This window comes from Aotus nancymaae, unplaced genomic scaffold (assembly GCF_030222135.1).
Source record: "Aotus nancymaae isolate 86718 unplaced genomic scaffold, 86718_ANA_hifiasm-v0.15.2.pri h1tg000002l, whole genome shotgun sequence".
Lineage (NCBI taxonomy): Eukaryota > Metazoa > Chordata > Mammalia > Primates > Aotidae > Aotus > Aotus nancymaae.
The window spans coordinates 19,814,103-19,841,179 of record NW_026988413.1 but is presented as its reverse complement, the minus strand read 5'-3'; the positions used below and the strand labels follow the sequence as shown (position 1 = coordinate 19,841,179).

General features: G+C 38.4%; 1 protein-coding gene across 4 annotated transcripts in view; it reads right to left on the bottom strand.

Moving 5' to 3' along the window:
- The window catches only part of DGKI (diacylglycerol kinase iota), a 445,642-nt gene that overhangs the window by 152,439 nt on the left and 266,126 nt on the right, over window positions 1-27,077 (bottom strand). For all 4 annotated transcript variants that reach the window (XM_064373122.1, XM_021674149.2, XM_064373130.1 and 1 more), the window contains exons 18-20: window positions 23,113-23,186; window positions 21,257-21,368; window positions 5,946-6,145 (exon numbers count right to left, since the gene is read on the bottom strand). In XM_064373122.1, the coding sequence (XP_064229192.1) occupies window positions 5,946-6,145; window positions 21,257-21,368; window positions 23,113-23,186 (386 nt within the window). The remainder of the gene's footprint in view (window positions 1-5,945; window positions 6,146-21,256; window positions 21,369-23,112; window positions 23,187-27,077) is intronic.

Below are 27,077 nucleotides of genomic sequence, written 5' to 3'. Positions count from 1 at the left end.
AATTTAAGAAACTAAACTCAAAATGTTCTGTTGATTTTACGTAATTATTCTCTCCACTCTCTTATTTAAAAAGTTTCATGATAACTGCAATAGACCTAGCTCCCTCAATCTCTCTGTGCTGCAGGATACATAACTTCTCACACAAAGTCACCCATGAGTTAACTCCAGCCCAAGGCTCTCTCTGTCTGTGTTATCTTCCAAGGACTATCATTTCCAACCAATAATACTTCTCAGCAGCCTAGGATGATGGATTCCAATTGCTCAGCTCAAAGTTTCCTGGCTAGAAATCCAGCCATTGGATAAAATGATCATCTTTAACAACGCAGGCCTAATTCCTAGTGAACTAAGGATAATATTATCTATCTATTGATAGTTCATTGAAGACCTCTCTAAACACCAGAGCAATTTTAACTTTCTGATCTCCTTCAATGGCACCTTTCAAATAAAGAAGATAATCCAGTGTATTAGCTATCATGTTACTGGTATATGAATATGAACCTAGATAAATCTCCTTATTACTTTTTAAGGGGAACGTATTTACTGGAGTTCATACTTTATGTAGATTCCTATGCCATGATAAAATGACATATGCTCCCATACAAATGAGGAGCTTCTGAACACAGTGGGACCTGGCTGTTTAGTTGGTATAGAGTAACAGCAAATGGGATTATACATCAAGAAATATTTTTTAGAAAACATTATTTTTTCCTTTTGCATAAATGAAGATCTAGTGGCATCATGAAGACCTATTGGTTAACTATTTCTCATGGAAATTCCTTCTATCCATGTGGACCATAGCTTGAAATTATTAAATATGTATCTTTCACTTATAAGACAATGTGATCAAAACACATTGGATATTATTTTTATATTCATGAAATTTTAGATTTATGTTATGTTAGAAAGCAATTTCTGAGGAACATAGCAGAGATAGCATTATAGAATGGATTAATGTGTGAGTCGCTGATGCAACATCCACGTGTCTCCTGTGTCTCAGGAGCTATCACGGACACTGGGGATCCTAAGAGGAAAATCCTGGGGCCTCCCCACAGAGTGGAGAAGAGAGGAGTAAATAAATGATTACACTATTTTTAGTAAGTGGTGTAATGGAAATAGCCAAGAGCACCACTGAAGCATGTAAAGGTACATCTGACAGCTAGGAGTATACAGAAAAGGCTTCCTAGGAAAAGTAGTATTTCATTAGGGCCCTAAGCTGTGAGCGAGAGTTAGCAGAAGATAAAGAGGTGCAGAGGCCACTGAAAGAAGAGGACCTGAGAGCAAAACCAGGGTGATGTAGGAGACAGGCTACTGTTCCAGGAACCACAATCTTCTCTGGAACAAAAAGCGATGACAATGAAGAAGGCAGTGACCAAAAAGGTCTGCAAAGCTAAGGCATACAGGCTGGAGATTCTTTGATCAATCTAACTGGTCTATCAGAAAAGAGATTATGTGAAGGCAGCAAGGGTGGGAACAAGAAAAACAGTCAGAAGCATAATTTAGTAATGCTGCCGAGAGGTAACTCATACAACCTTTGAATTATGGCCACTTTACCAGTAGAGAGGATGGAGGGGATGAGAGTTAAAGACTTGGGAAATAAATAGAAAATAGAGTTCAAAGAATGTGGTAGCTAGCCTGATGGATGTTGATGTGGTTTGGATGTGTGTCCCATCCAAATCTCATGTTGAAATGTAATCCCCGATGTTGTATGTGGGGCCTGGTCAGAGCACAGAGAGAGGCATGTACGTTTGGCTCATAGGGGCAGATCCCTCATAAACACCTGGTGCCCTTCTTGAGGTAATGAGGGAATTCTCACTCTGAGTTCATGTAAGAACCAGTTGTTTAAATGAGTATGGTGCCTTCCCCCCACCCTTGCTCTCTCTCTCATCATGTGATATGCCAGCTCTCCATTCACATTCTGCCATGACTGTAAACTTCCTGAAGCCTCACCAGAAGCCAAGCAGATGCTTGTCTCATGGCTGTACAGCCTATAGAACTGTGAACCAAATAAAACTCTTTTCTTTATAAATTACCAAGCCTTGGCTGGGCAGTGACTCACACCTGTAATCCCAGCATTTTGGAAGGCTGAGGCAGGCAGATCACTTGAGCCCAGGACTTTGAGACCAGCGTGGGCAACATGGTGAAACCCTGCCTCTACCAAAAATTACCTGGCCATGGTGGTGCACACCTGTAATCTCAGCTACTCATGAAGGTGAGGCAGGAGAACCACTTGAACGCAGGAGGCGGAGTTTTCAGAGAGCCAAGATGACACCATGGCACTCCAGCCTGGGCAAAGTGCGAGATTCTGTCTCAATAAACAAATAAATATAAATAAATAAATTACCCAGCCTCAGGTATTTCTTCACAGCAATGCAAAAATGGACTAACACAGATGTGTAGAAGTAGAGGTGACTGAGAGAACCCCAGAGGCCAGCAACAGGACGAATGAGTGGATGGTAGTTTCATGTGTACAGCTGTGAACGGAATGGGCTCACTGGATGGTGGGGTGGAAAAGCAAACGAAACAAAGTTAATGAGTCCAGTTTCTAGCATGCAGTTTGAGGTTACTACGAAACACCGAAGTAAAAATCTCAACTAACATATGTGGATATGAGTCTCCAGTTTTTAGAAGAAAAGACTGGGCTGAAGACACAGATCAGAGATACAGTCTCGCAGAGAAAGGGCAGAAGCACCAGGAGCACTGGCATCTAAGTGGAAAGGGAATAGTTGTCAAGGCAGCCACAGCACTGAAGTCTCCAATATTCAGTTAACATGCTGTGTGAAAGGAGCCTAATTTTTAAAGATGAATTAAACGGCCACCTTCTTATTAGAAACACACACACATACACACATGCAAACATACACACACACGCAAACACACACATACACACACACGCAAACATACACAGACACAGACACACACACACAGAGACTTTTTAAACTAAAAATTCTAAAGATACTTTCGACTACTTCTCCTCGAGTAAAGAAAAAAGAAGACAGGCAAAGAAAGGAAGACAGGAAATAAAGGAAATGTCTTTCAAGTTTCTCTTTCTTCATTGGATAAAACAGTGCCCTTCACACAATTGATGGCCAAAGTAGAGAAAGGCTTGAAGGACTCAAAAGGTTGAAGGAAACTTATAGAAAAGTCTTAAAGGAAAGGCTGACCTCCAGCTTGAAACTCCACTTGGAAATCTAGTGGAAGATAGAGATTTCAAAACAAGGTTTTCTGGTAAAATAGAAAGAAATATTTAATCATAAAAGGTAAATAAGATCAGGATGAGAGCAATTAAGGTTTAGTGAGCAAATATTACATGGTGACTGGATTTTTGCCTTCTTTTGAAAATGTGGTACCTGTATTGATTTTCTGAAAATACAGTGTTGAATGATAATTTTTCATAAGTAGTAATAAAGATTTTTGTTGTTTTTAAGTCTTATATTTATTAATAAAATAAAAATTATACTATTATCCCCATTTCTCGTAAGTCTTTCAGAGGGCATGGGGTGGCTTGGATGCAGGCACCACTGTCCCCTGGTAGAAAGTAAGTAATAATTTTTGGGTCTTTTGTTGTTGTTGTTGTTTGTCTTACTCTGTTGCCCAGGCTGGAGTGCAGTGGTGAGATCTTGGCTCCCTGTAACCTCTGCCTTGTGGGGCCAAGAGATTCTCATGCCTCAGCCTCCTGAGTAGCTGCGATTATAGGCGCGTGCCACCACACCTGGCTAATTTTTCATAGTTATAGTAGAGAAGGGGTTTTGCAATGTTTACCAGGCTGGTCCTAAACTCCTAATCTCAAGCGATCTGCCCATCTTGGCCTCCCAAAGTGCTGGGATGACAGGTGTGAGCCACCACACCCAGCCAGTAACAGCATTTTTAAGTTGAGGCTACTTCTTGAACACCTGCACAGCTAAGTGCTACAAGAAGTGCCATCATATAACATGTGTGCCATGAATATAAATAGAAAACAATTCTTTTTATGTGCTTCTACAGGTGAAGAAAGCCAAATGATTTCTTAACAATATGGTTACTGAGCAAATACCAATTCTCAACACAAAGGTAAAAGCTGTTTAAATACCTGAAAATCATTTCAGGTGTAATAAGGTTATTAAATACAGAAGCAGCAGGCCTAACCAAGACTGTGGGCTCTCTGCCTATATGCATAGTCAAAACTTTCAGCTTCTGCATGTCTTCTTAACAAACTATCTACAAGTGACCCAACAACATAGGCTATAGCACAGTTTCAGAGATGGTTTTTCACTTAGAATTTGATAGATTTCTAGCAAACCAATGGACCATGGCTTAACTCTAATATTTCTAGGGGGAATTTGATGACCCATATACAACTACTGACATCCAATGTTTTTTAATATATAAACTCAGCAATTGTGTATTTAACCTAAGAGAAGGTAAAGGCAGGGAGGGCAGGCAGCATGAGGAATGAGCAAGGAGTTTTACTAAATGCAAAATGTAAACAAAGAAGGACATAACTAAAAGATCACTTTCCTAGATCTTGAAAATGATCTAGGAAAAATTCTGGGGAAGTCCAGTCTGGGAAAGAAGGGAGGAAGAAAGGGAAGAAGGGAGGAAAGGAGGAAGGGAGGGAGGGAGGGGGGAAGGGGGAGAGGGAAGAAGGGGGAAAGGGAGGAAGGGAGCAAGGTAGGAAGGAAGGAAGGAGGAAAGGGGGAGGGGGGAGGGGGGTGGAAGAGAGGGAAGAAAAGAGGGAGGGAGGGAGGGAGGGAGGGAGGGAGGGAGGGAGGGAGGGAAACAGACAGAGAGAATCTTTCACCCCAGCTCCAAACTGAGTCCCAGATGCCAAAAGCTGGAACACTCTGAGAGCATTATCTAATGCTGTTCCTCAACATGTGTCACCACAGAGAGACAGAAGTAACTGTTGCTAGTGAGTGAGGGCACCTGTGTTGCTGGCTGTTCTAGGGACATCTGCATACTGTTATATTGACTCAATAAATGTATAGCAAAGCATGCCCTCGCTTTTCAGGCACCACAAGGAAGCCAGCCACTCAGTGCAAATAGGTAACCATGCATTACAGGCCACAAACAGGAGGAGCACCTTTGAGAGTCCCTCACTGTGACAGAGAATGACGAAAGGCTAAGCCCTGAAATGGCCTTAGGCATACAGCATGAAAAATGGGAAATACTCAAAAGATGCCAAAAATTCCCTTCATTTTCCAGCCCCTTCTCCAACCCCAAACAAACACTTATTCACTAGTTGGAATGAGACACACTATAAAATGAATATGTATTCTTAATATCTAGTCAACATTACCTTACCTCAAGTCAGTTTATTAAAATGCCTGAGAAAGGAAAACTTCAGGAGGGATACCATGTGTGTAGAGGTAGAAATAGTGGGTCAGGCTAAGTCTGGACAATAGGATGCTGCCCAGACAGCCAACACTGAATTAAAGCACCAGAGTATGGAGGACCCCAAAATGGGAACATCAGGAAGGGAACGATTCACTGGCAGCCAGAAAGAGATGCAATGGGGATAGAGGCAAACCACTCAGCAGCTCTGCCAACCACCCGCTACTGGAGAAACCAACAGTCTTCAAGCGACCTGGGTCAAGAACAGGCTAACTATGTGCTTCCCTAAAACAAAACAAACAAAAACGTATTTACCTGAACACATTTTACCACCCTAGGATCCCTCTCAATGATTTTCTGCTAGCCCACGTAAATACATTCTCAAGTGGTCAGTGAAGAGGAATCATCTGTCTCACGTACAGTAATAACTCCTAAAAGAAGGATGTGGAACTGTATAATAAACAAGGAGAAAAATAAAAACCTATATGTTCCCATGAGAGAGACCAAGGAACTGCTGAGTCTCCTGGACGTTTCTCCTCTTCCCAACACAGTGAGGTTCCCAGACCATGCACATGCTCTGCGCTCTCCTCTCCAAGGTCTTCATGTTAAGCAAGGTAGGCCATAAGCAGACTCACTCATTGAGTAAAGGCATGGATGTTCTCCTCTTGCTCTTCTGTACCATGTTGGCCTGATTCCTCAGAGAGATCCGAATCATAGCTGGGGCCAACCTACAGGGCTCCCCATCCACTTGCATGGGGATGGATTTGTAAGTTAGAAGCATGACTTCTCGACACTGGTGTAGCCTCTCTCCGTGGCCCCCGACTTGCAGGGCTGCCTATAAAAACAAGAGTCAAAGGGGAGCAAGGAGTTAGTTCTTATTACTTAAGAAAGTTGGAGGTCAGGTGCGGTGGCTCATGCCTGTAATCCTAGCACTTTGGAAGGCCAAGGCGGGCGGATCACCTGAGGTCAGGAATTTGAGAGCAGCCTGGCCAACACAGTGAAAACTCATCTCTACTAAATATACAAAAAAGTTAGCTGGGCATGGTAGAAGGTGCCTGTAGTCCCAGCTACTCGGGAGACTGAGGCAGGAGAGTCGCTTGAACCTGTGAGGTGGAGATTGTGGTGAACTGAGATCTCACCACTCCACTCCAGCTTGTGCTAGATCTAATAAGTGAACTTAACAAAGTTACAAGACAAAGCCAATAAACAAATATATATATATGTGTATATGTATATAGCCACACATATACTTATTTCTACATACTAGCAATAAATGTAAAATTTAAATTACCATTTAAAATAGCTTAAAAATATCAACTACTTAGAAATAAATTTAACAAAAGTTGTGCAAAAACCTGAAAATTGCACTGAAGCTACAAAACATTGTTGATGGAAATTAAACATCTAAATAAATGGAGAAATACACCACGTTCATGTTCATGGATTGGAACATTCATATTGTTAATATTCTAATTTCTCCCAAAATTATCTACAACTTAAATTCAATTCCAATTAAAATTCTAATTTTTTACAGATAATAACAGATTCTAAAACTTATATGTAAATGCCAAAAGACCTAGAATAATTAAAACACTGTTAGAACAACAAAGTGATTCATATTACCAGACTGAAGACTTACTGTACAATTAATTAAGACAGTGTGATATTAGCAATAAAGATAAACAAATCAATGGAACAGAATAGAATCTAGGTACCAAGCAAAAGCACCAAGGCAATTTTACAGAAAAGGAAAGTTTATTCAACAAATAGTGCTGGAAAAAAAACTGGATAACTGCATTTCTTACGAATGAATATATATCTTACACAATACACAAAAATTAGAGCTGAATCACATATTTATACATAAAAGCTAAAATTGTAAATCTTCAAGAAGAAAACATAGGAGACTGGCCTCCCAATCTTTCTGGAAGTAATCAAAGATTTCTTTGGAAGCACACAAAAAGCTCTAACACAAATTAAGCCCTTTTCATAATAGTGGATGTTTAAAACTTATGCTCAAAGCAAACACTAAAAACACAAAAAGGAAAATTATAAACAAAAAGAATACATTTTTAATAAATAAATCTGTCAGAAGACTTGTATCCAGAATAAATCTCTTCTATTTCAACAATAAAAGATAAATAGGCCATTAAAATATGCAAAAAACACAGTTAACTTCTTTTTAGAAAAGACGGAAAGGTAACAATAAAAATAAAATTTTCCTTACTCTCAAATGTTGTTGTTTGTAAGGACATAATTATCTGTTCCAGAATTTTATCTGAATAAAACATATAATTCCTTAATTTCCTTCCAGGGATGGAAGTTTATTCTTTTCCCTGACTGTTTTATCAAGCATAATATTTAAACATCATTTATGTCTCTATCCATTAACCCATTTTCAACATCTGCTGGGCATTTAAATCACTTCTCAGAGCACAAGGGGAAGGGCGGTTGCACGGCACCTGGAATGCAGCTGGCTGGGCTTTGGTGACCCTGGCGCCTCAAGGGGCTCCAGCACCCCCCACCGCCACAGTCGTGGGGACTCAGGAACTCTGTCTAGTAAATCCCTTCTCATCCAGAAACTCTATATGCCACTCTTGGGCAAGTAAAGAGTATGAAATTTCTAAAAAGCAATTCTATAATTTTTATTAAGAGGCTTTAAAATGCTTATGTCATTGAATCAGTAGTTTCCTTAGGATTTGCCCTAAGAAAATAAATTGAAATGTGAAGAGAGGTTAACAAACAACTAGGTTAATTACAGGATTATCTGCAATACAAAACATCAGAAACCTAAAAGCTTCATAAAGGAAATTTTGCATAAAAGAATAATTATCGCATAAATTAGGATATATTTATACAATAAAAAAGTAGGTAGCCATTTGTAATATGGGTTTACCTTAAAAATGTGGTTTCGTGTATTTTTTTAAATGTAAAAATAAAGCAATTAGAAGGAAACATATCAAATATAAATAGCTATTTATGGGTCATAAAATTGTAACTGATATTTTTACTTTAGTTCTTATGTATATTATCAAAATAAACAAACATTTAATATTCCTTTTCTTCTTAAAACAAAGATACATGGTAAGTGTAAAACTTCAACCCTGAGAATTTCTCCATGTACTTTTTGCTTACTGAATAACCTCTTGCTTTCCTAATTCATAACTATAAAGAAAGATGCACTTTTTAATTTCAATTAACAAAAAGATAGCTGGCTGTGCTTTCTTTAAAGTTTACAAGACTGAAATCTTTGGATTTCATACTGAATGGCAAATTAGGATCCCAATTCCTCTAACTGAATAATGCTTTGAACTGTCTTGAGAAGTTTTAAATTACTTAGAAACAAACTCAACATGAAAGGGCCTTCGAAACTATAATGGCAGAAAATTGTGGCAGAAATAAATACAAATTACAATGTCTGATTATGGTCTTTGTAAAATCCAGAAAGGTAATCAGGTTACCCAGCACCCAGTGAAGAATCATCTTAATTAGTAGGAATGCATTTCAACCAGTAAAATGAATTGCAGACTTCTGCCTTGAAATTTGCAATTACAAGATAAAGAGTCTAAAAGAAACGGTCTTTTTTCACATTCCAGTAATTCTATTTCAAAGTTCTCTTATTAAAGTGCCACTCTGAATTTTCTATTTTTTGGATTTTACTTAAATCATAAGCAATGTACAAATATATTTATTGGTGTATTTCATGATTTTAAAAGTTTATAGCCTTTAATTACTTCACACATAACAATTTCTAAGAAAAGAGTTTGTTTCTAAAAAGCTTGAACTACTAGTTACATTTTTAATTATATAGCAGCTATATTAAATATGCAAAAGTATATACACATATACCCAAATAACTACTATATTCTTCTGTTTATGTAATAATCTTAAATGTTTGAATTTTCAAATAATTTACCTTCTTAGAAATATAATCAATATACTAGTTCAAGAAATGTACAATTGAAGACTGGAATTAGATTCTTTCATCCTGAATGAAAAAAATACAACACTGGACTACTATGTGAGTAGCAAGCAGTAAGATAAAATGTGTCTGAAAATAGAGAAATATATACCAGTATACATTTAGAGAGCACAGGATGTTCAAAACCATACAGCTTAAACCCTTTTCACTCTGCTTTTCTCAGATAGGATTCTCTATCTTGGAAGCAACTAGAGTCACTGGAATCTGAGATTCAATCATGCATTTGATGCTAGCTGATGTTGTATGTGGATTACCTTATTCACATGATGTAAAGAGAAAAAATAAGTGACATAATTTAGTATTCCATTTCCTTTTTGCCAACTCCCATATACTATTATTTCTCTTTTTCCTACAAATGATAGGAGGAGAATAAAAAGATTTGGCAGAAGCCCTCCCTCTCCAAAACAATCTCTCCATCCTAGAAAGATCTCCTAAACTCCATATTTCAAATTGCCCACTTCTATCTTTCTTTAGATGTCTTACAGAGATTTTGAATTTAAAACAGATAAAACAGTGTATTTCTTCTGAGATATTCTCTCTTTTATGTTTTCTATCTCATTTAATGCATTAATCCTTTACCTAGATGTCTATGCTAGCCTCCTGGAATTTGGGTATACCCTTCCTTTTGTACCCTTCACAATAAGTCACTATGTCCAAACAATTGTCTTGAATCCACCAGCCCCTTCTATCTTCATTGGTACTTTCTTACTCTTTCTTACTTCAGGCTTGCAGGCCTTTTCTTTTTGCTTTTTCTTTCTTTTTTTTTTTTGAGACGGAGTTTCACTTCTGTTGCCCAGGCTAGAGTTCAATGGCATGATCTTGGCTCACTGCAACCTCCGCCTCCCAGGTTCAAGCGATTCTCCCGACTCAGCCTCCCAAGTATCTGGGATTACAGGCACCCACCACCATGCCTGGCTAATATTTTGTATTTTTAGTAGAAATGGGGTTTCACCATGTTGGCCAGGCTGGTCTCAAACTCCAACCTCAGGTGATCTGCCCACCTCAGCCTCTCAAAGTGCTGGAATTACAGGCATGAGCCACCTCGCCCAGCCAGGCCTTCTCATTTCTGCACCTGGACTCAGGTGCCAGCATTCTGGTTTGTCTACCTGCCTCCAGTTGTAAATTCTGGTTGTCTTCTACAATGTCATCCAGATAACCTTTCTAAAGCACAAATCTAACCCTGTTTCACTCCATCTTTCAGCCTTCCTATTGACAGCTTAAAGAACTCTGTCTATGCTCTGTCTTTCTCCACATCCACGGCTTCATTGACTCTGTGTCATCACTCGGAGCCACCATGAGAACCCTCTCCTAGGATACAATGATCTCTTACGCTAATTCCCTGATGGTCATGTTCACTTGGCAATTCCACTCCCAGGGACTCTTCCTCCTCTGTGAAATTATTGCTGACATCCCCATTTTACAAACACTGTTCTCATTTCAATTCTTTCCACTCTCACCCTGGTCTTTCTCTTAGAATTCGCTACCTCAGATTATGATTGTTTACTCCTTTGTCCCCTTGAAAACACCAAGCTATGAACACCCTGAGGACAGGGCTTTACTTTTGGTTCATTTCTTAACAGTTTTACTCAGCAGCATGCCACTTAGGGATGCAGTATTAGTGGATTCAGTAAGTATTCAATGAATGAGTGCGATTGACAGTGAAGGAATGGAAGCAGAGAGACAGTTGAACCAAGTATTACCTTGAATTTTAAAAATTCCTATTAATTAGACATCATCACTAGCACTCAAATTTCCTTTACATTGCATAGACCTTTTATGACCCAGACTAAGAGGGGACACAGTGTTACTTCCACTGTATTCAACCATCAAAGTAGTCACAAGCCCAAGCAAATACTAGAGGAAGCTAAATCCCAATCTTTCATGAGATTGTTGTTCAAAAACTGAAGACCATTTAAAACCAGAGTCACCATTGGAGGATGCTAGTGAACCAACTCAGTATTTGAAAATGTATAAAGAAAGAAAAAGAATCACTTATTCAGCCTTTCCAGCTCAAACTATATGACTAAGTAATCAAATAGTAAGTGAAGTGAATTTTTTCTTTATAGAAATATTCCAAGTAGTAAATGAAGAAGGACAGAATTAGAATTATCAGGCTGGGCATGGTGGCTCATGCCTGTAACCCCAGCATTTTGGGAGGCCAAGGCAGGTGGATAACTTAAGGTCAGGAGTTTGAGACCAGCCTGACCAACATGGTGAAACCTGTCTGTACTAAAAATATAAAATTAGCGAGAGGATCCCAAGATGGTCGAATGAGAGGCAGCTCCAGAAAGCAGCTCCCAGCGAGAGAGACACAGAAACCGAGTGGTCTCCACAGTTCCAAACGAGGTACCAGGTTCATTTTGTAGGTCTGGTTGGACAGTGGGTATAAACCAAATAGGGCAAGTTGAGGCAAGGCAGGGCACTGCCCCACCCAGAAGGAGCGCGCAACCGACTGGAGGACCAGGAGATCTCCCCCTCTGGGACTTCGGTTTGGATATAGTGCTCCACCCAAGCCCTCTACAAGCCACAGAACAGGAGATCTTCACCGGGCCGAAAAGCCTCAGTGAGCTGCCTAAACAAGGCAGAACAGCAACTTTGGCCGGAGGCCCCGGGGCTGACAGCATAGATCTAGGCGGAAGCACTAGCTGACGGAAAGCCAGAAAGCCAACGGGACGGATCTACCCTCCCCACAGAGGGAAGGGGAACTAAAAACAGGGAAGCAGCCCATACGGCAGGACAGGTTCCCCCATCCTCACCATCTCCCCTCGACAAAGCCCAGCAGACTGAAAAAAACTCTCATCCCGGAGTTTTGCACCTAGAGAGCCACCGGGAACATCCAGCTCGATGGCGGGAGGGGCAGCCACCATTGCAGAAGCCAGCCTAACTTTCCTGAGTAAATAGAAGACTCAGACGCTCCACTGGACCCGTGGCAGCCCAGCAGCGCCTCTGCAGGCAGACAAGGGAAAGGCCTCCTCCCCAAGCAGCTACCTGAGATCAAAACTATATAAATCCAATGAGATGGGAAAAAAACAGCACAAGAAGAATGAGACCATCAAAAACCAGAACGCCTCTCCCCCACCACGAGATCACAACTCCTCACCAGCAAGGGAACAAAGCTGGATGGAGAACAAATTTGACGAACTGACAGAAGTAGGCTTCAGAAGGTGGATAATAATAAACTTCTCTGAGTTAAAGGAACAAGTTCTAACCCAATGCAGAGAAACTAAAAACCTTGAAAAAAAAGTCAGACAAAATGCTAACTAGAATAACCAACCAGCTTAGAGAAGAACATAAACTACTTGATGGAGCTGAAAAACTCTTCATGAAGCATACACAAGTTTCAATAGCCAAATAGATCAAGCAGAAGAAAGGATATCAGAGATTGAAAATCAACTCAATGAAATAAAACAAGAAGGCAAGAAAAGAGAACAAAGAGTGAAAAGAAATGAACAAAGCCTTCAAGAAATATTGGATTATGTGAAAAGACCTAATCTATGCTTGATCGATGTACCAGAAGATGATGGAGAAAATGAATCCAAGCTGGAAAACATTCTTCAGGATATTATCCAGGAGAACTTCCCCAACCTTTCAAGGCAGGCCAACATTCAAATACAGGAAATACAGAGAACACCACAATGATACTCCTCTAGAAGAGCAACCCCAAGGCACATAATCGTTAGATCCACGAGGGTTGAAATGAAGGAAAAAATACTAAGGGCAGCCAGAGAGAAAGGTCAGGTCATTCACAAAGGAAAGCACATCAGACTCATGGCGGATCTCTCGGCAGAAACTCTACAAGCCAGAAGAGAGTGAACGCCAATATTCAACATCCTTAAAGAAAAGAACTTTCAACCCAGAATTTCACATCCAGCCAAACTAAGCTTCATAAGTGATGGAGAAATGAAATCCTTTATGGACAAGCAATTGCTGAGAGATTTTTGTCACTACCAGACCTGCCCTACAAGAGCTCCTGAGGGAAGCACTAAACACAGAAAGGAAAAACCAGTACCAGCCACTGCAAAAAAGAACCAAATGGTAAAGACCAATGACGCAATGAAGATATTACACCAACCAAAGGGCAAAACAACCAACTAGCAATAAAATGGCAGGATCAAATTCACACATAATATTAACATTAAGTGTAAATGGACTAAATGTCCCAATCAAAAGACACAGAATGGCAAATTGGATAAAAAGCCAAGAACCATCAGTGTGCTATATTCAGGAGACCCATCTCACATGCAAAGGCACACATAGACTCAAAATAAAGTGATGGAAGAAGATTTACCAAGCAAATGGAGACCAAAAAAAAAAAAAGCAGAGGTAGCAATCCTAGTCTCTGATAAAATGGACTTTAAACCAACAAAGATCAAAAGAGAAAAGGACACTACATAACAGTAAAAGAATCAATACAACAAGAAGAACTAACTACCCTAAATATATATGCACCCAATACAGGAGCACCCAGATACATAAAGCAAGCCCTTAATGACCTACAAACAAACTTAAACTCCCATACAGTAATAGTGGGAGATTTTAACACTCCACTGTCAATATTGGACAGATCAGTGAGACAGAAAATCAACAAGGAAATCCAGGACTTGAACGCAGATCTGGACCAAGCGAACTTAATAGACATTTACAGAACTCTCAACCCCAAATCCACAGAATATACATTCTTCTTAGCACCACATTGCACTTACTCTAAAATCGACCACATAATTGGAAGTAAATCACTCCTCAGCAAATGCAGAAGAATGGAAATCATAACAGTCTCTCAGACCACAGAGCAATCAAATTAGAACTCAGGATTAAGAAACAAACTCAAAACCATACAACTTCATGGAAAATGAACAACTGGCTCCTGAATGTCAACTGGATAAACAATGAAATGAAGGCAGAAATAAAGATGTTCTTTGAAACCAACGAGAACAAACACACAACATACCAGAATCTTTGGGACACATTTAAAGCAATGTCTAGAGGGAAATTCACAGCAGTAAATGCCCATATGAGGAGCAAGGAAAGGTCTAAAATCAACACCTTATCATCAAAATTGAAAGAGTTAGAGGAGCAAGATCAAAAAAACTCAAAAGCTAGCAGAAGACAAGAAATAACTAGGATCAGAGCAGAACTGAAGGAGATAAAGACACAAAAAAGCCCTTCAAAAAATCAAAAAATCCAGGAGCTAGTTTTTTGAAAAGATCAACAGAACAGATAGACTGCTAGCCAGACTGATAAAAAAGAAAAGAGAGAAGAATGAAATAGATGCAATAAAAAACAATAAAGGGGACATCACCACTGATTCCACAAAAATACAAAGTACCATCAGAGATTACTACAAACAACTCTATGCACACAAACCAGTAAATCTGGAAGAAATGGATAAATTCCTGGACACTTGCACTCTCCCAAGACTAAACCAGAAAGAAGTTGAAACCCTGAAGAGACCAATAACAAGGACTTAAGTTGAGGCAGCAATTAATAGCTTTACCAACTAAAAAAAGCCCAGGTCCAGACGGGTTTACAACTGAATTCTACCAGACGTACAAAGAGGAGCTGGTACCGTTCCTTCTGAAACTATGCCAAACAATACAAAAAGAGGGAATCCTCCCCAACTCATTTTATGAGACCAACATCATCCTAATACCAAAACTGGGCAGAGACACAACTAAAAAAGAAAACTTCAGGCCAATACCCATGATGAACATTGACAGAAAAATCTTCAATAAAATACTGGCAAACAGAATACAACAGAAAATCAAAAAGCTTATTCATTCAAGTAGGCTTCATCCAGGGGATGCAAGGCTGGTTCAACATACATAAGTCTATATACATAATCCATCACATAAACAGAACCAAAAACAAAAACCACATGATTATCTCAATTGATGCAGAGAAGGCCTTTGACAAAATTCAACAGACCTTTATGCTAAAATCACTCAATAAACTAAGTATTGATGGAACATATCACAAAATAATAAAAGCTATTTATGACAAACCCACAACCAATATCATACTGAACTGGAAGGGCAAAAACTGGAAGCATTCCCTTTGAAATCTGGCACAAGACAAGGATGCCCTCTCTCACCACTCCTATTCAATATAGTATTGAAAGTTCTAGCCAGAGCAATCAGGCAAGAAAAATAAATAAAGGGTATTCAATTAGGAAAAGAGGAAGCCAAATTGTCTCTATTTGCAGATGACATGATTGTATATTTAGAAGACACCATCATCTCAGCCCAAAATCTCCTGAAACTGATAAGCAAATTCAGCAAAGTCTCAGGATACAAAATCAATGTGCAGAAATCACAAGCATTTCTATACACCAATAACAGACAGAGAGCCAAATCAAAAGTGAACTCCCATTCACAATTGCTACAAAGAGAATAAAATACCTAGGAATATAACTAACAAAGGATGTAAAGGACCTCTTCAAGGAGAACTACAAACCACTGCTCAATGAAGTAAGAGAGGACACAAACAGATGGAAAAACATTCCATGCTCATGGTTGGGAAGAATCAACATCATGAAAATGGCCATACTGCCCAAAGTAATTTATAGATTCAACACTATCCCCATCAGGCTTCCAATGACCTTCTTCACAGAACTAGAAAAAAACACTTCAAACTTCATATGGAACCAAAAGAGAGCCTGCATAGCCAAAACAATCCTAAGCAAAAAGAACAAAGCTGGAGGCATCATGCTGCCTGACTGCAAACTATATTACAAGGTCACAGTAATCAAAGCAGCATGGTACTGGTACCAAAACAGAGACATAGACCAATGGAACAGAACAGAGGCCTCAGAAACTACACTCCACATCTACAATCATCTGATCTTTGACAAACCTGACAAAAACAAGCAATGGGAAAAGGATTCCCTGTTTAATAAATGGTGTTGGGAAAACTGGCTAGCTATGTGCAGAAAGCAGAAACTGGACCCCTTCCTGACACCTTACACTAAAATTAACTCCAGATGGATTAAAGATCTAAATATAAGACGTAACACCATAAAAACCCTAGAAGAAAGCCTAGGCACAACCAATCAGGATACAGGCATAGGCAAGGACTTCATGGCTAAAACACCAAAAGCAATGGCAACAAAAGCCAAAATAGACAAATGGGATCTAATTAAACTCCAGAGCTTCTGTACAGCAAAGGAAACAATCATTAGAGCAAACTGGTAATCAACAGAATGGGAAAAAAAATTTGCAATCTATCCATCTGACAAAGGGCTAATATCCAGAATCTACAAAGAACTAAAACAGATTTACAAGAAAAAAACAAACAAGCCTATTCAAAAGTGAGTGAAGAATATGAACAGACACTTTACAAAAGAAGACATCTATGAGGCCAACAAACATACGAAAAAGTGCTCATCATCACTGTTCATTAGAGAAATGCAAATCAAAACCACATTGAAATACCATCTCACATCAGTTAGAATGGCGATCATTAAAAAATCTGGAGACAATAGATGCTAGAGAGGATGTGGAGAAATAGGAACACTTTTACACTGTTGGTGGGAGTGCAAATTAGGGCAACCATTGTGGAAAACAATGTGGTGATTCCTCAAGGACCTAGAAATAGAAATACCATTTGACCCAGCAATTCCATTACTGGGTATACACCCAAAGAATCATAAATTGTTCTACTATAAAGACACATGCACACATATATTCATTGTGGCACTGTTTACAATAGCAAAGACCTGGAACCAACCCAAATGTCCATCAATAATAGATTTGATAAAGAAAATGTGGCACATATACACCATGGAATACTGTGCAGCAATAAAAAACGATGAGTTTGTGTCCTTCTTAGGGACATGGATAAATCTGGAAGCCATCATTCTCAGTAAACTGACACAGGAACAGAAAATCAAACACCACATGGTATCACTCATAAACGGTTGTTGAACAATTAGAACACATGGACACAGGGAGGGGAGCATCACACACTGTGGTCAGTTGGGGGGGACTAGGGGAGGGACAACGTTGGAGAAATACCAGATATAGGTGATGGGGGGAGGAAGGCAGCAAACCACCTTGCCATATATGTACCTATGCAACAATCCTGTATGATCTGCACTTGTACCCCAGAACCTAAAGTACAAATATATATGCACATGAAATTAGCCTGGCGTGGTGGCAGGGGCCTGTAATCCCAGCTACTTGGGAGGCTAAGGCAGGAGAATCACTTGAACCTGGGAGGTTCAACCCAGAGTTTGCAGTGAGCCAAGATCACGCCATTGCACTCCAGCCTGGGCAACAAGAGTTAAACTCCATCTCAAAAAAAAAAAAAAAAGAATTAGAATATCATTATTTTGCAACCCTTAATGATTGCTAGATCCAGACATTGACCATCAATATCTGCCAACATGAAAAAAGGAGAAAGAAAACAGACATTATATATTCTCTTTTAGAAAAAGAAAATACTGCTTTCAAAGTAGATTTTGGGAAAAATATATCTAGTATATGTAGATCCAACTATCAAATACAGAAAAAAGAAAGAAAGAAGCACATTTTAATAAATACCTCAGGAATCCTATCAGCAAAATCCAGACTCTGAAACTTGACAGGACAAATGACCAGTTTCTTCAATAAATAAATGGGGACGAGTTGAAGGGGAAACTAAGGAGAGTTTAAAGTCATATCAACCAATCACGATGGGTGAATTTTATCTGGATTTTGACTCCAAGAAACTGCATAAGAAAATAAACGACTTTTGTGAGACAATTGGAAATTCAAGCTCTGAGTAAATATTTAGTGATATTCAGGTACTATTATTTTCATTTTTTAGATATGTTATTGTGGTTGTGTTTATAACAGCAAATATCTTTTAAAAGTCCATTCCAAATTATTGATGAATAAAATGATATATATGCTATGTATATGACATCTATATGACATATATTATACTCATGAAATGTCTAGGATTTGCTCCGGAATAATATCATGGAAGAGGCTGTAAGTGGGACACATGTAAGGTTGTCCATAAACTGAAAATTATAAAAGTTGAGTGATGATACTTGGGAGTTTGTTGTATTATTTTGTCTATTTTTATACTGAAATCTTCACATATAAATATTTATTTTAAAAAATATTTAACTAACTCCCCAAGAATGCTGAATAATGTAAACACTCCTAGATCAGTGCTGTGATGATCTGGCCCTTACTCACTTCTTTAGCACCACCTGAGATTGCTCTCTTTTCACCTACGTTTAAACTACATGAAACTACTTACAGTTCCCACAAAGCACTATGATTCCTCCTACTTCCAAATGTTTGTAAATTTTCGTTTTTCCAGAATGCCAAGTTCCATTCTTCTTCTTCTGGTAAAATTCAGTCAGTCACATCACGCATTGCCACCTGCATGCTGCAGGCTCCCTGTTGTGGACTGGCCACCCACAGTGAACGGATGGGTATCCACCATTTACTGCCTGGGCTGCCTCTCCAGCCTTCCCTGCCCTTTTTTCTGCCCTTCGAGGCTGACCCATTTGGACTGCATCAGAGGCTCACATGTCTTCTGCTTCTTGTTAGACTTCTCCAGATAGAACCACCAGCAGAAGATCTGGAGGTCAAGGTGAAGCAGGAAGTTGCTGTATTTATGTTCCTGGCTTGCTCCCTGCCAGGCGAGCAAAGGTTTGGTCGCTTCCTCTTTGTAAATATCACTCCTATCAGGTAACCCTTTCCAAGTAGTTCTCTTTCAGGTACTGGTGACTGCTTCTTTGCCTTTTTATCTTCAGCTCAAGAATTGGTTTGTCATAAACCTAGTACACTATTTGCAAAAGAGTCCTCCATCCAACTCTCCACTAATTACCCAGTTTCAGTATTACTCCTGTATAATGAGTGTAATATTCTAATTCTTACAGTAAATATATGAATTAGTATAATAAGAATTATATTAAGTATACATTTGTTTAAAAAAAAAAAAAAAAACCACCAAAACCAGAAAGGGCTATAAGAAGAACTAGACATAGATTTAGCCTGAGAAGGCATAGAAGAAACAGTTGAAGAATATTTTAGAGAGAGAGCACATGTGCAATGGCTTGGTGGTACAAAAGAAGCAAGAGAGGTTCGATGCTCTGCTTCACTTGTCAGCTACTTGAGCTAGAAAGCAAAGATGAGAGCAGGAAAGGATAGAGAACCAGACAGAACCTCGATTTTATAGGCCAAGTAAGGACAGAGATTTTGATCCCAAGAGCAATGGAGAAATATAGAATATTCCCCTTGGCCTTCCAGGCCTAGGTAAGGCATCATCATCTCGCAAACAATCCCTGAGAGTCTTCTACCACACAGGCAGGACTAGGAGGCTCTGGTGCATGATAACCACTCAATAAACGTTCACTAGATCAGTGAACAAAGAACAAGTAAACCATGTATAGACAGTTTAGAGAGTTTTTTCCATCATATATGGGCATGACTTTGTCGTCTCCAAGAATTCTTCCTTGCATATACCCTTCCGGAACTTAATCCTATTTGTTCTTGGTTTGTGTCTTCACTTGCAATAAACATAAAAAGTGCTGGAGATAAGCAGCTATATGTGTGTTACAACATTGGAAAGTAAGTCAATCCCAGTCCAATCTTTTCTACCATGACAACTATTTTATTCTAGAGATGATTTAACAAGGACCATCACAAAATCATGTGATGAAGATTCTTGCCATAAGCACAATAGATTTTTCTGTTAAACTTCACTAATTCAAGGTGGTTGAGGAAGAATTATTTGGAATTGACAAGATAAGTAAAAAAGAGACCTATTTTTCTTTGTTTAGAACAAGAAATACAACCTTCTTTCTTTCATGTATAAGGTACAGCACAAACCAGGTGCCAACCAAAGGTGACAAGCAGAAGCTTTGTTTTTATTTGCATTACAAATTCAGTATGGCCTGATTTACACACAAATAACTAAGCATAATTTTAACTGAGGGCATCATTTAATAACAAGTAGAAATGCATGGCTAAAACCTGCTTGAAAATATACTTACACTATAAATTTCCTTCCTTAATGCAAGCAAACAAAATTAAAATACAAGGTGATCTCGATAGCGTGGCAACTGAGTATTCACTAGTATCACAATAATGGTGTCTTTGTATATTCAGGTTTTTGTGATAATAGAGATGTCCATCTCATTCATAAGTAAGATGGATATCCACAAGTTGCCACAGTTCTACATTTCCTTTTTACCTAAATACAAAAGTCCTTAGTGAACCAAAAAAGCACAAAATGCTATGGCTTCTGTACCAATTCACCAATGCTGGGATGTTTCTATGCTGTAATTTTTTTTTTTTTTGAGACAGAGTTTTGCTCTTGTAGCCCAGGCTGGAGTGCAATGGCACAATTTCAGTCACCTCCTGGGTTCAAGTGATTCTCCTGCATCAGCCTCCCTGGTAGCTGGGATTACAGGCATGTGCACCATGTCTGGCTAATTTTTGTATTTTTAGTAGAGGCGGAGTTTTGCCATGTTGGTCAGGCTGGTCTCAAACTCCTGACCTCAGGTGATCCACCCACCTTAGCCTCCCAAAGTACTGGGATTATAGGCGTGAGCCACTGCATCCAGCCCAGTGTAATGTTTTTAATTAGCATGAAAACTTTTCATTCTGGTAGAAAATTAATCAGAAAAAATAAAAAGTGATACTCATTTATTCCTGAGGTTCAAACAAAGGTGCATCAGTTTCCTTAGTGACATAAATGATGACTTTTTCTGTTTTTTCCTAAGCAACTCTATAATTCATAAAGTTTGTAATTTGACAAAGCAGGAGAAAAAGTTATACTAAAGTCCTGTGAACTGAATAGACTCTGTGACTACATACAGTTCATCAATATATTTTAAGATGTAAATTTCATTTTAATTATTTAATATGTACATTTCATTTTAATTGTGTGATGTATGTAGTCTGTGACTATATACGTTACATAAAATACATTTCATTTTAATAAAAGAATTGTGTTGCTCACCAAAGAGGCCATGGTAAATCCAATGACTTCAATATAGCCATCATCATGACGCTGAGGTTCGAAATCGTGGTGATCTCCTGGGTTTCCCCAGGGCATTGTGCCAGCACAATATCTGCAAGAGAAGATTAGAGACAGAAGTAAGTATGTCCCATCCTTCTCACGACTATCATGAGGAGTTAGTCTGAAGTTAGACCTAATGTTTATTAAACATAAAAACAGTTTTCCATTCTTGGTACACACCTTCCAATTGAAAAGAAAATGCACTTCTTGTCATCTACAAAATACCAAGCTGTGAAAATGGGCCATATTTTTGTAACAAAAGTATCCTGTGGTATCCAACTTTCTCCTCATTCATTATTTATAATATTTCTCACTATGATTCATGTATGTCTGTTTTCTACGATACATCATGAATTGTCTATAGATGGTTTCAGAATTTGGTCTTAAAGGAAGACATATACACGCCAGTAGAAAATAAACAGAGAAATGAAGTGGGAAGCATTTACCATTAATACACAAGCAAAATAAGAAGTACTCACAGGGGCCAGGCGCAGTGGCTCACACCTGTAATCCCAGCACTTTGTGAGGCTGAGGCGGGCAGATCATGAGATCAGGAGTTTGAGACCAGCCTGGCCAATATAATGACACCCTGTCTCTACTAAAACTAAAACTACAATAATTAGCCAGGCATGGTGGCACACGCCTGTAATCCCAGCAATTCAGGAGGCTGAGGCAGGAGAATCACTTGGACCCAGGAGGCAGAGGTTGTGGTGAGCCAAGATTGTGCCCCTGCACTCCAGCATGGGCAACAGAGTAAGACTCTGTCTCAGAAAAAAATAAAGAAAGAAAGAAGTACTCACAAGACAGAATGGAGAAGGGATGAAATATAGATAAGAGATTAGAAAGTGAAGGGGAAACTGAAGAAATTTGAGAAATAGAGGAAGGAGAATACAGATGGAAAAGGGAGGAGCAAGAAAAGAGAGGGGGAAGGACAAGATACAGAAATAAAAAAAGCAAAGAAATGAACAATGCTTTCTGAAAATCAAGGCCTTCTACTTCAATTAAGTTGCAAATATTTCTGGAATAAAATTGTAACCGACTATGCTGAGCACTGCCAAGAATAATCAGGAGACTATGATATGTTTTCCTAGCCACAGATTTACATACAACTCTCATTTCAATTAAATTCAGTCTAAATACAACGTATTTGCAAATTTTGTGTCTGAGTTGTTTGGTAGGCAAATAAATGGTTATAGATCCATTCCTTCCAAAATCTTGGCTTCAAGGCCTAGAACATAATTTATGACACTGAAATAATATGTTTATTTTGAGTCCAGTTATCTTAAATATCCCTTTCTCCTGAGGTGCGTAATAGCACCAATGGGAATTGACATCCTGGCTAGAAAATAGTATTCTAACTGATCCTATTTTTTCAAAGCAATCATCTGGCAACAATTCTGAATGAATTCCAACTCGAATCATACTGGATGGTTTTCTTAAAACAGTTTTTAGGAAACAGAGAACAAAAATAATTTTTCAATTTTCTCATTCTTAGAGAGGGAGGAGGGGAAGAACAGTAATTTAGAAATAAATTAAGACGTTCAAGAGGGTTGCCTGGGTTTCTTAAAGATGGGTAAGTACAGACAATGCATGTCATGTGACACACAAACCCACCTACCACAAAGAACACTAAATCAACCAAATCGGAAAATGAATTATCAAACCTAGAAACCTTTAATAACCCATTTAGATAACTGATCTTCATTGTTTACAGCTAAAACTTTTCTGTTATGAAACCAGATAACCTCAAGTCAGAGTTCACATCAAACCAAGGAAACAATACGAACAGAGCTTACCTGGGTATATTTAAAAATACTATACACTGGAACTTCAGTTCCTGAATCTTTGGGGTGAGATCTGTTCCATCACACTGAAACAATGAAAGCAGAAAAAGGGGTTTGAAGTAGTCACAATTCTAAAAAATTATCAAAGATAACTAGTTTGACAATAGTAGACACCACTGTCTCTTTCTCCTTGCTCTATCTCTGCTTAAGTGAATGCCGGTCACAATGATTAAAAATATACTCTGGTTCTACCAGAGTACAAAGCTTGATTTTGTTTGCACTGAATATAAGAACAAACCCTCCATTTGACTAAAATGATTTTTTCTCTGGTCTCACCATCAAAAGAAATACTATCATTCTTAACACTTGGTGATTATTAGTTATCTAGGCTGATGGTGTCAATATTAAAAGATTTATGAACACTTAAAAGAATGAAAAGGAAAACCTCAAGTTAAAGCAGTAGTATTCACCACCATCATTATCTGATTCAAAGTCACAAATATAATGATTGATTTTCTTTTTTTGAGACAGTTTTTATTAAAAAATGTTAATTACTTTGAAGACCTTTTTTTTTTTTTTGAGACAGAGTTTCACTCTTGTTGCCCAGGCTGGAGTGCAATGGCACGATCTCAGCTCACCGCCACCTCCACCCCCTGGGTTCAAGCAATTCTCCTGCCTCAGCCTCCTGAGTAGCTGGGATTACAGGCGTGCGCCACCATGCCCAGCTAATTTTTGTATTTTTAGTAGAGATGGGGCTTCACCATATTGACCAGGATGGTCTCGATCTCTTGACCTCATGATCCACCCGCCTGGGCCTCCCAAAGTGCTGGGACTATAGGTGTGAGCCATCACGCCTGGCCTGAAGACTTTTTTTAAAAAGTATATGTAGCACAAACTTTTGGAAAGATATCTATTATAAACTAGTATTATCATCATTTGTGATTTGTTCTTACAAATTTAATCTTGTACAGACTTTGGACTTCTAAGATTCACTGCCTTCCTGGAGTTTAGATACGGCCCTGGGAATCAAGGGTCTCAGATCAGTTTGGCCTCAACAACACTTGTACGTGGCTTCCCTGATCAGGTAGCGCTTTCTGCAAGGTTATCATCATTTGATAAATCAAAGAAAAGTCTTTCATGTTCCTTTTTCATTTCCCACTGGTGACAAAAGTCAAAAGAGAGTAACTCTCATCATAACCAAAGACTTTTTCCAACATCAAAGGTATAAAGTCTGCTCTCATATTTGCTTTCCTCATACCCTTATCACAGAATTTCCCCATTACTTTCTCATTTGGAGAGAGGAGCAAAGCATTCCCAAGCTCCCTGCAAATTTTGAAAGAGTTCTTTAGGATCAGTTTCAATCTAAGTAGAATGGTTTTGCTAGCGGTCAAGTTGTCTCGAGCACCTGCATTTTTTTTCTCAGTTGATTTCAATACAGCCTAATTTTCGTGAGTATTCTCGAAGAATTGGTTCCAAGAAATCTTACAATTTTAAACAAACTATTTTCAAATTTAGTTAGTAATCAAATTCTAGACATTAAAGGTATTTTTCTAGTACTTTCAACTACTAAGCAAACATAACATCTTCCAGCTTATTTAAGAACTTGAAATGAGTTTATAAATGACTATGCCAATTAATAAAAAAAGTAGACATTGCAAATGTCAAAGTTGCATGTTGTAAGCAACTAAAACTTCCAAAACCTAGGATGTGATACATTAATAGCATACAAAGCATTATGGTTGCATTGCAGAAAGATTATAATAAATATTATTGTATTTAGAACAGAATTCATTTTTAAATTTTCTACTTTTTCTTCCTGGGAAACATGTTAGTGATTCTGGGAACTCATCAAATCATATGAAAATGCATACCTTACAATGTATACTGCTTTTCAGAGTTTTTTTTAAATATACTATTGCAATAAACTGTATAATTCCTTTAGAATAGCAGTTTTCAACTTTTTCCCAACTTTACATACAAAGGCACATATTTTCATGTAAAATATGTGCCTTTGTATAAGCTCATATACTGATAAATAACAAGAAGAAAATATGGAAAGTGGAACAAACAATGCTATATGTAGGTTTTTACTGTCGTTTTGTATTTTCTCAGTCTAGTATTCAAATACATATTTTATATCTCTATGAGACATTATTATCTATTACATTAGAAACACTTCACCCTGTGACAAAGAAAAGACAGTCTGTTGTGTATACACCCAATAACTCTCACTAACCTTCCATCCTTTTCATCTGACACTCAAGAAAACATAGAATGATGTCATTGCAAAAATATCCTTGTGTCCCTCTATGTCACAGCACAATGGTCAAAAACCATTGCCTCAAAGACATGTCTTGTTATGCCTATTTGGCAGACGAAGAAAGCAAACTCCTCTGAAAGGTTAAATAATTTCCCCAAAGTCATATACCTAGGAAAGGTAGACCTAGTTAAATCCCAAATGTTCACACCTAGTTTCTAATGACTTTTTTCCTCCTCCCAAGAGAAGAAGATATAACTTGTATAAATATTCCACCTTTAAATATTTCATATATAGACTGATATCAAATCTTTCCTAGTTATTTGCTGCCATTTTAGCCTCTCTGCAAGCATCTTAAGACTCTACTATAAAGTCACCCATGCATGAGACATGTATCATCAAGGCTACTGCCAGATACGAGAGAGGAAACTCTCTAGCAGTTAGGAAGTGTACAGAGTTTGAGATCAATCCATTGACTTGAATGGTGCACTGCCATTCCATATGGCCACCGGTCAACACTCACTGGGTCTCCTGGCAGGTATTGTGGATGTGCCTTTAAATGTAAAATATACTCAAAAGTGTGTTTAATTGTGGCTAGGCAGCAGGCAGCTGAAGAAATAGGGGAAGTTTAATGTAAGGCTGCTGCTACTTAAATTTAATAGCCACAATTTTATCGAAATAATAATCCTCATAGTTCAACGGACCCCACGTGTTCTCGTATCTAGCTTTAAGAAGGCAATACTTCAGTTTCAAGAGTCTCCACCACTAAAAGATATTTGCTTTTTATTTTTATTGTATGAGAACTTAAACATCTGAAAGAGATGCAAGGGTTGTTAATAGCAGTGGTAAAGGGCTTTGTCTCTTGTTTCAACTGATTTAGGAGATTCACATCTTATACATGCTTTACCAGTGATTTCCCATTTTATTTTTATATTTTCATGGTCCTTATATTTCTTTATATTCTCATTAGCTTAAGATCATATATTTTTCTCTATTTCCATGTATATATTTTGTTCCATTCTCACTTGTCAAAATTATTATTATTATTTTAGGCAGAGTCTCTCTCTGTTCCCCAAGATGGAGTACAGTGGCACAATCTTGGCTCACCGCAACCTCTGCCTCCCGAGTTTAAGCAATTATCCTGCCTCAGCCTCCCGAGTAGCTGGGACTACAAGTGCATGCTGCCATACCTGCTAATTTTTTGCATTTTAGTAGAGACAGAGTTTCACCGTGTTGAGCTAATCTCAAACTCCTGAGCTCAGGCAATCCACTGGCCTCAGCCTCCTAAAGTGCTAGGATTACAGCCATGAACCACCGCACCCGGCCCATCAAAATTATTCTTATTCTTTACTTATGTCATGATGAACTCAAGCATTGCTATATTCTCATCCCTTCTTCTCCATCTATATATGTTTTTCCCTTTCTTTCTCATTCTGTCATTTACTTATACAACTATGTGCAACAAAGCCATGTGAGCTCCTTCTTTAACTTGGTTACTATAAGGAAACATTTAATGTCTTTCTTAATACCTGATTTTATTCTATTTTTGAAAGTGTCATCTACAGAAAGATAAATTTCTCTCTCCCTTGCCCCCAAGCAGTATATTTCCAAAACCGATATAGACACCCAGGAAGAAACAGCACACAGAAAAATAATCCAACCAGTGGTAAGGAACCTTGACCAGGTGAAAGAGTGAGTCTCCATAAAACAATGAAATCAA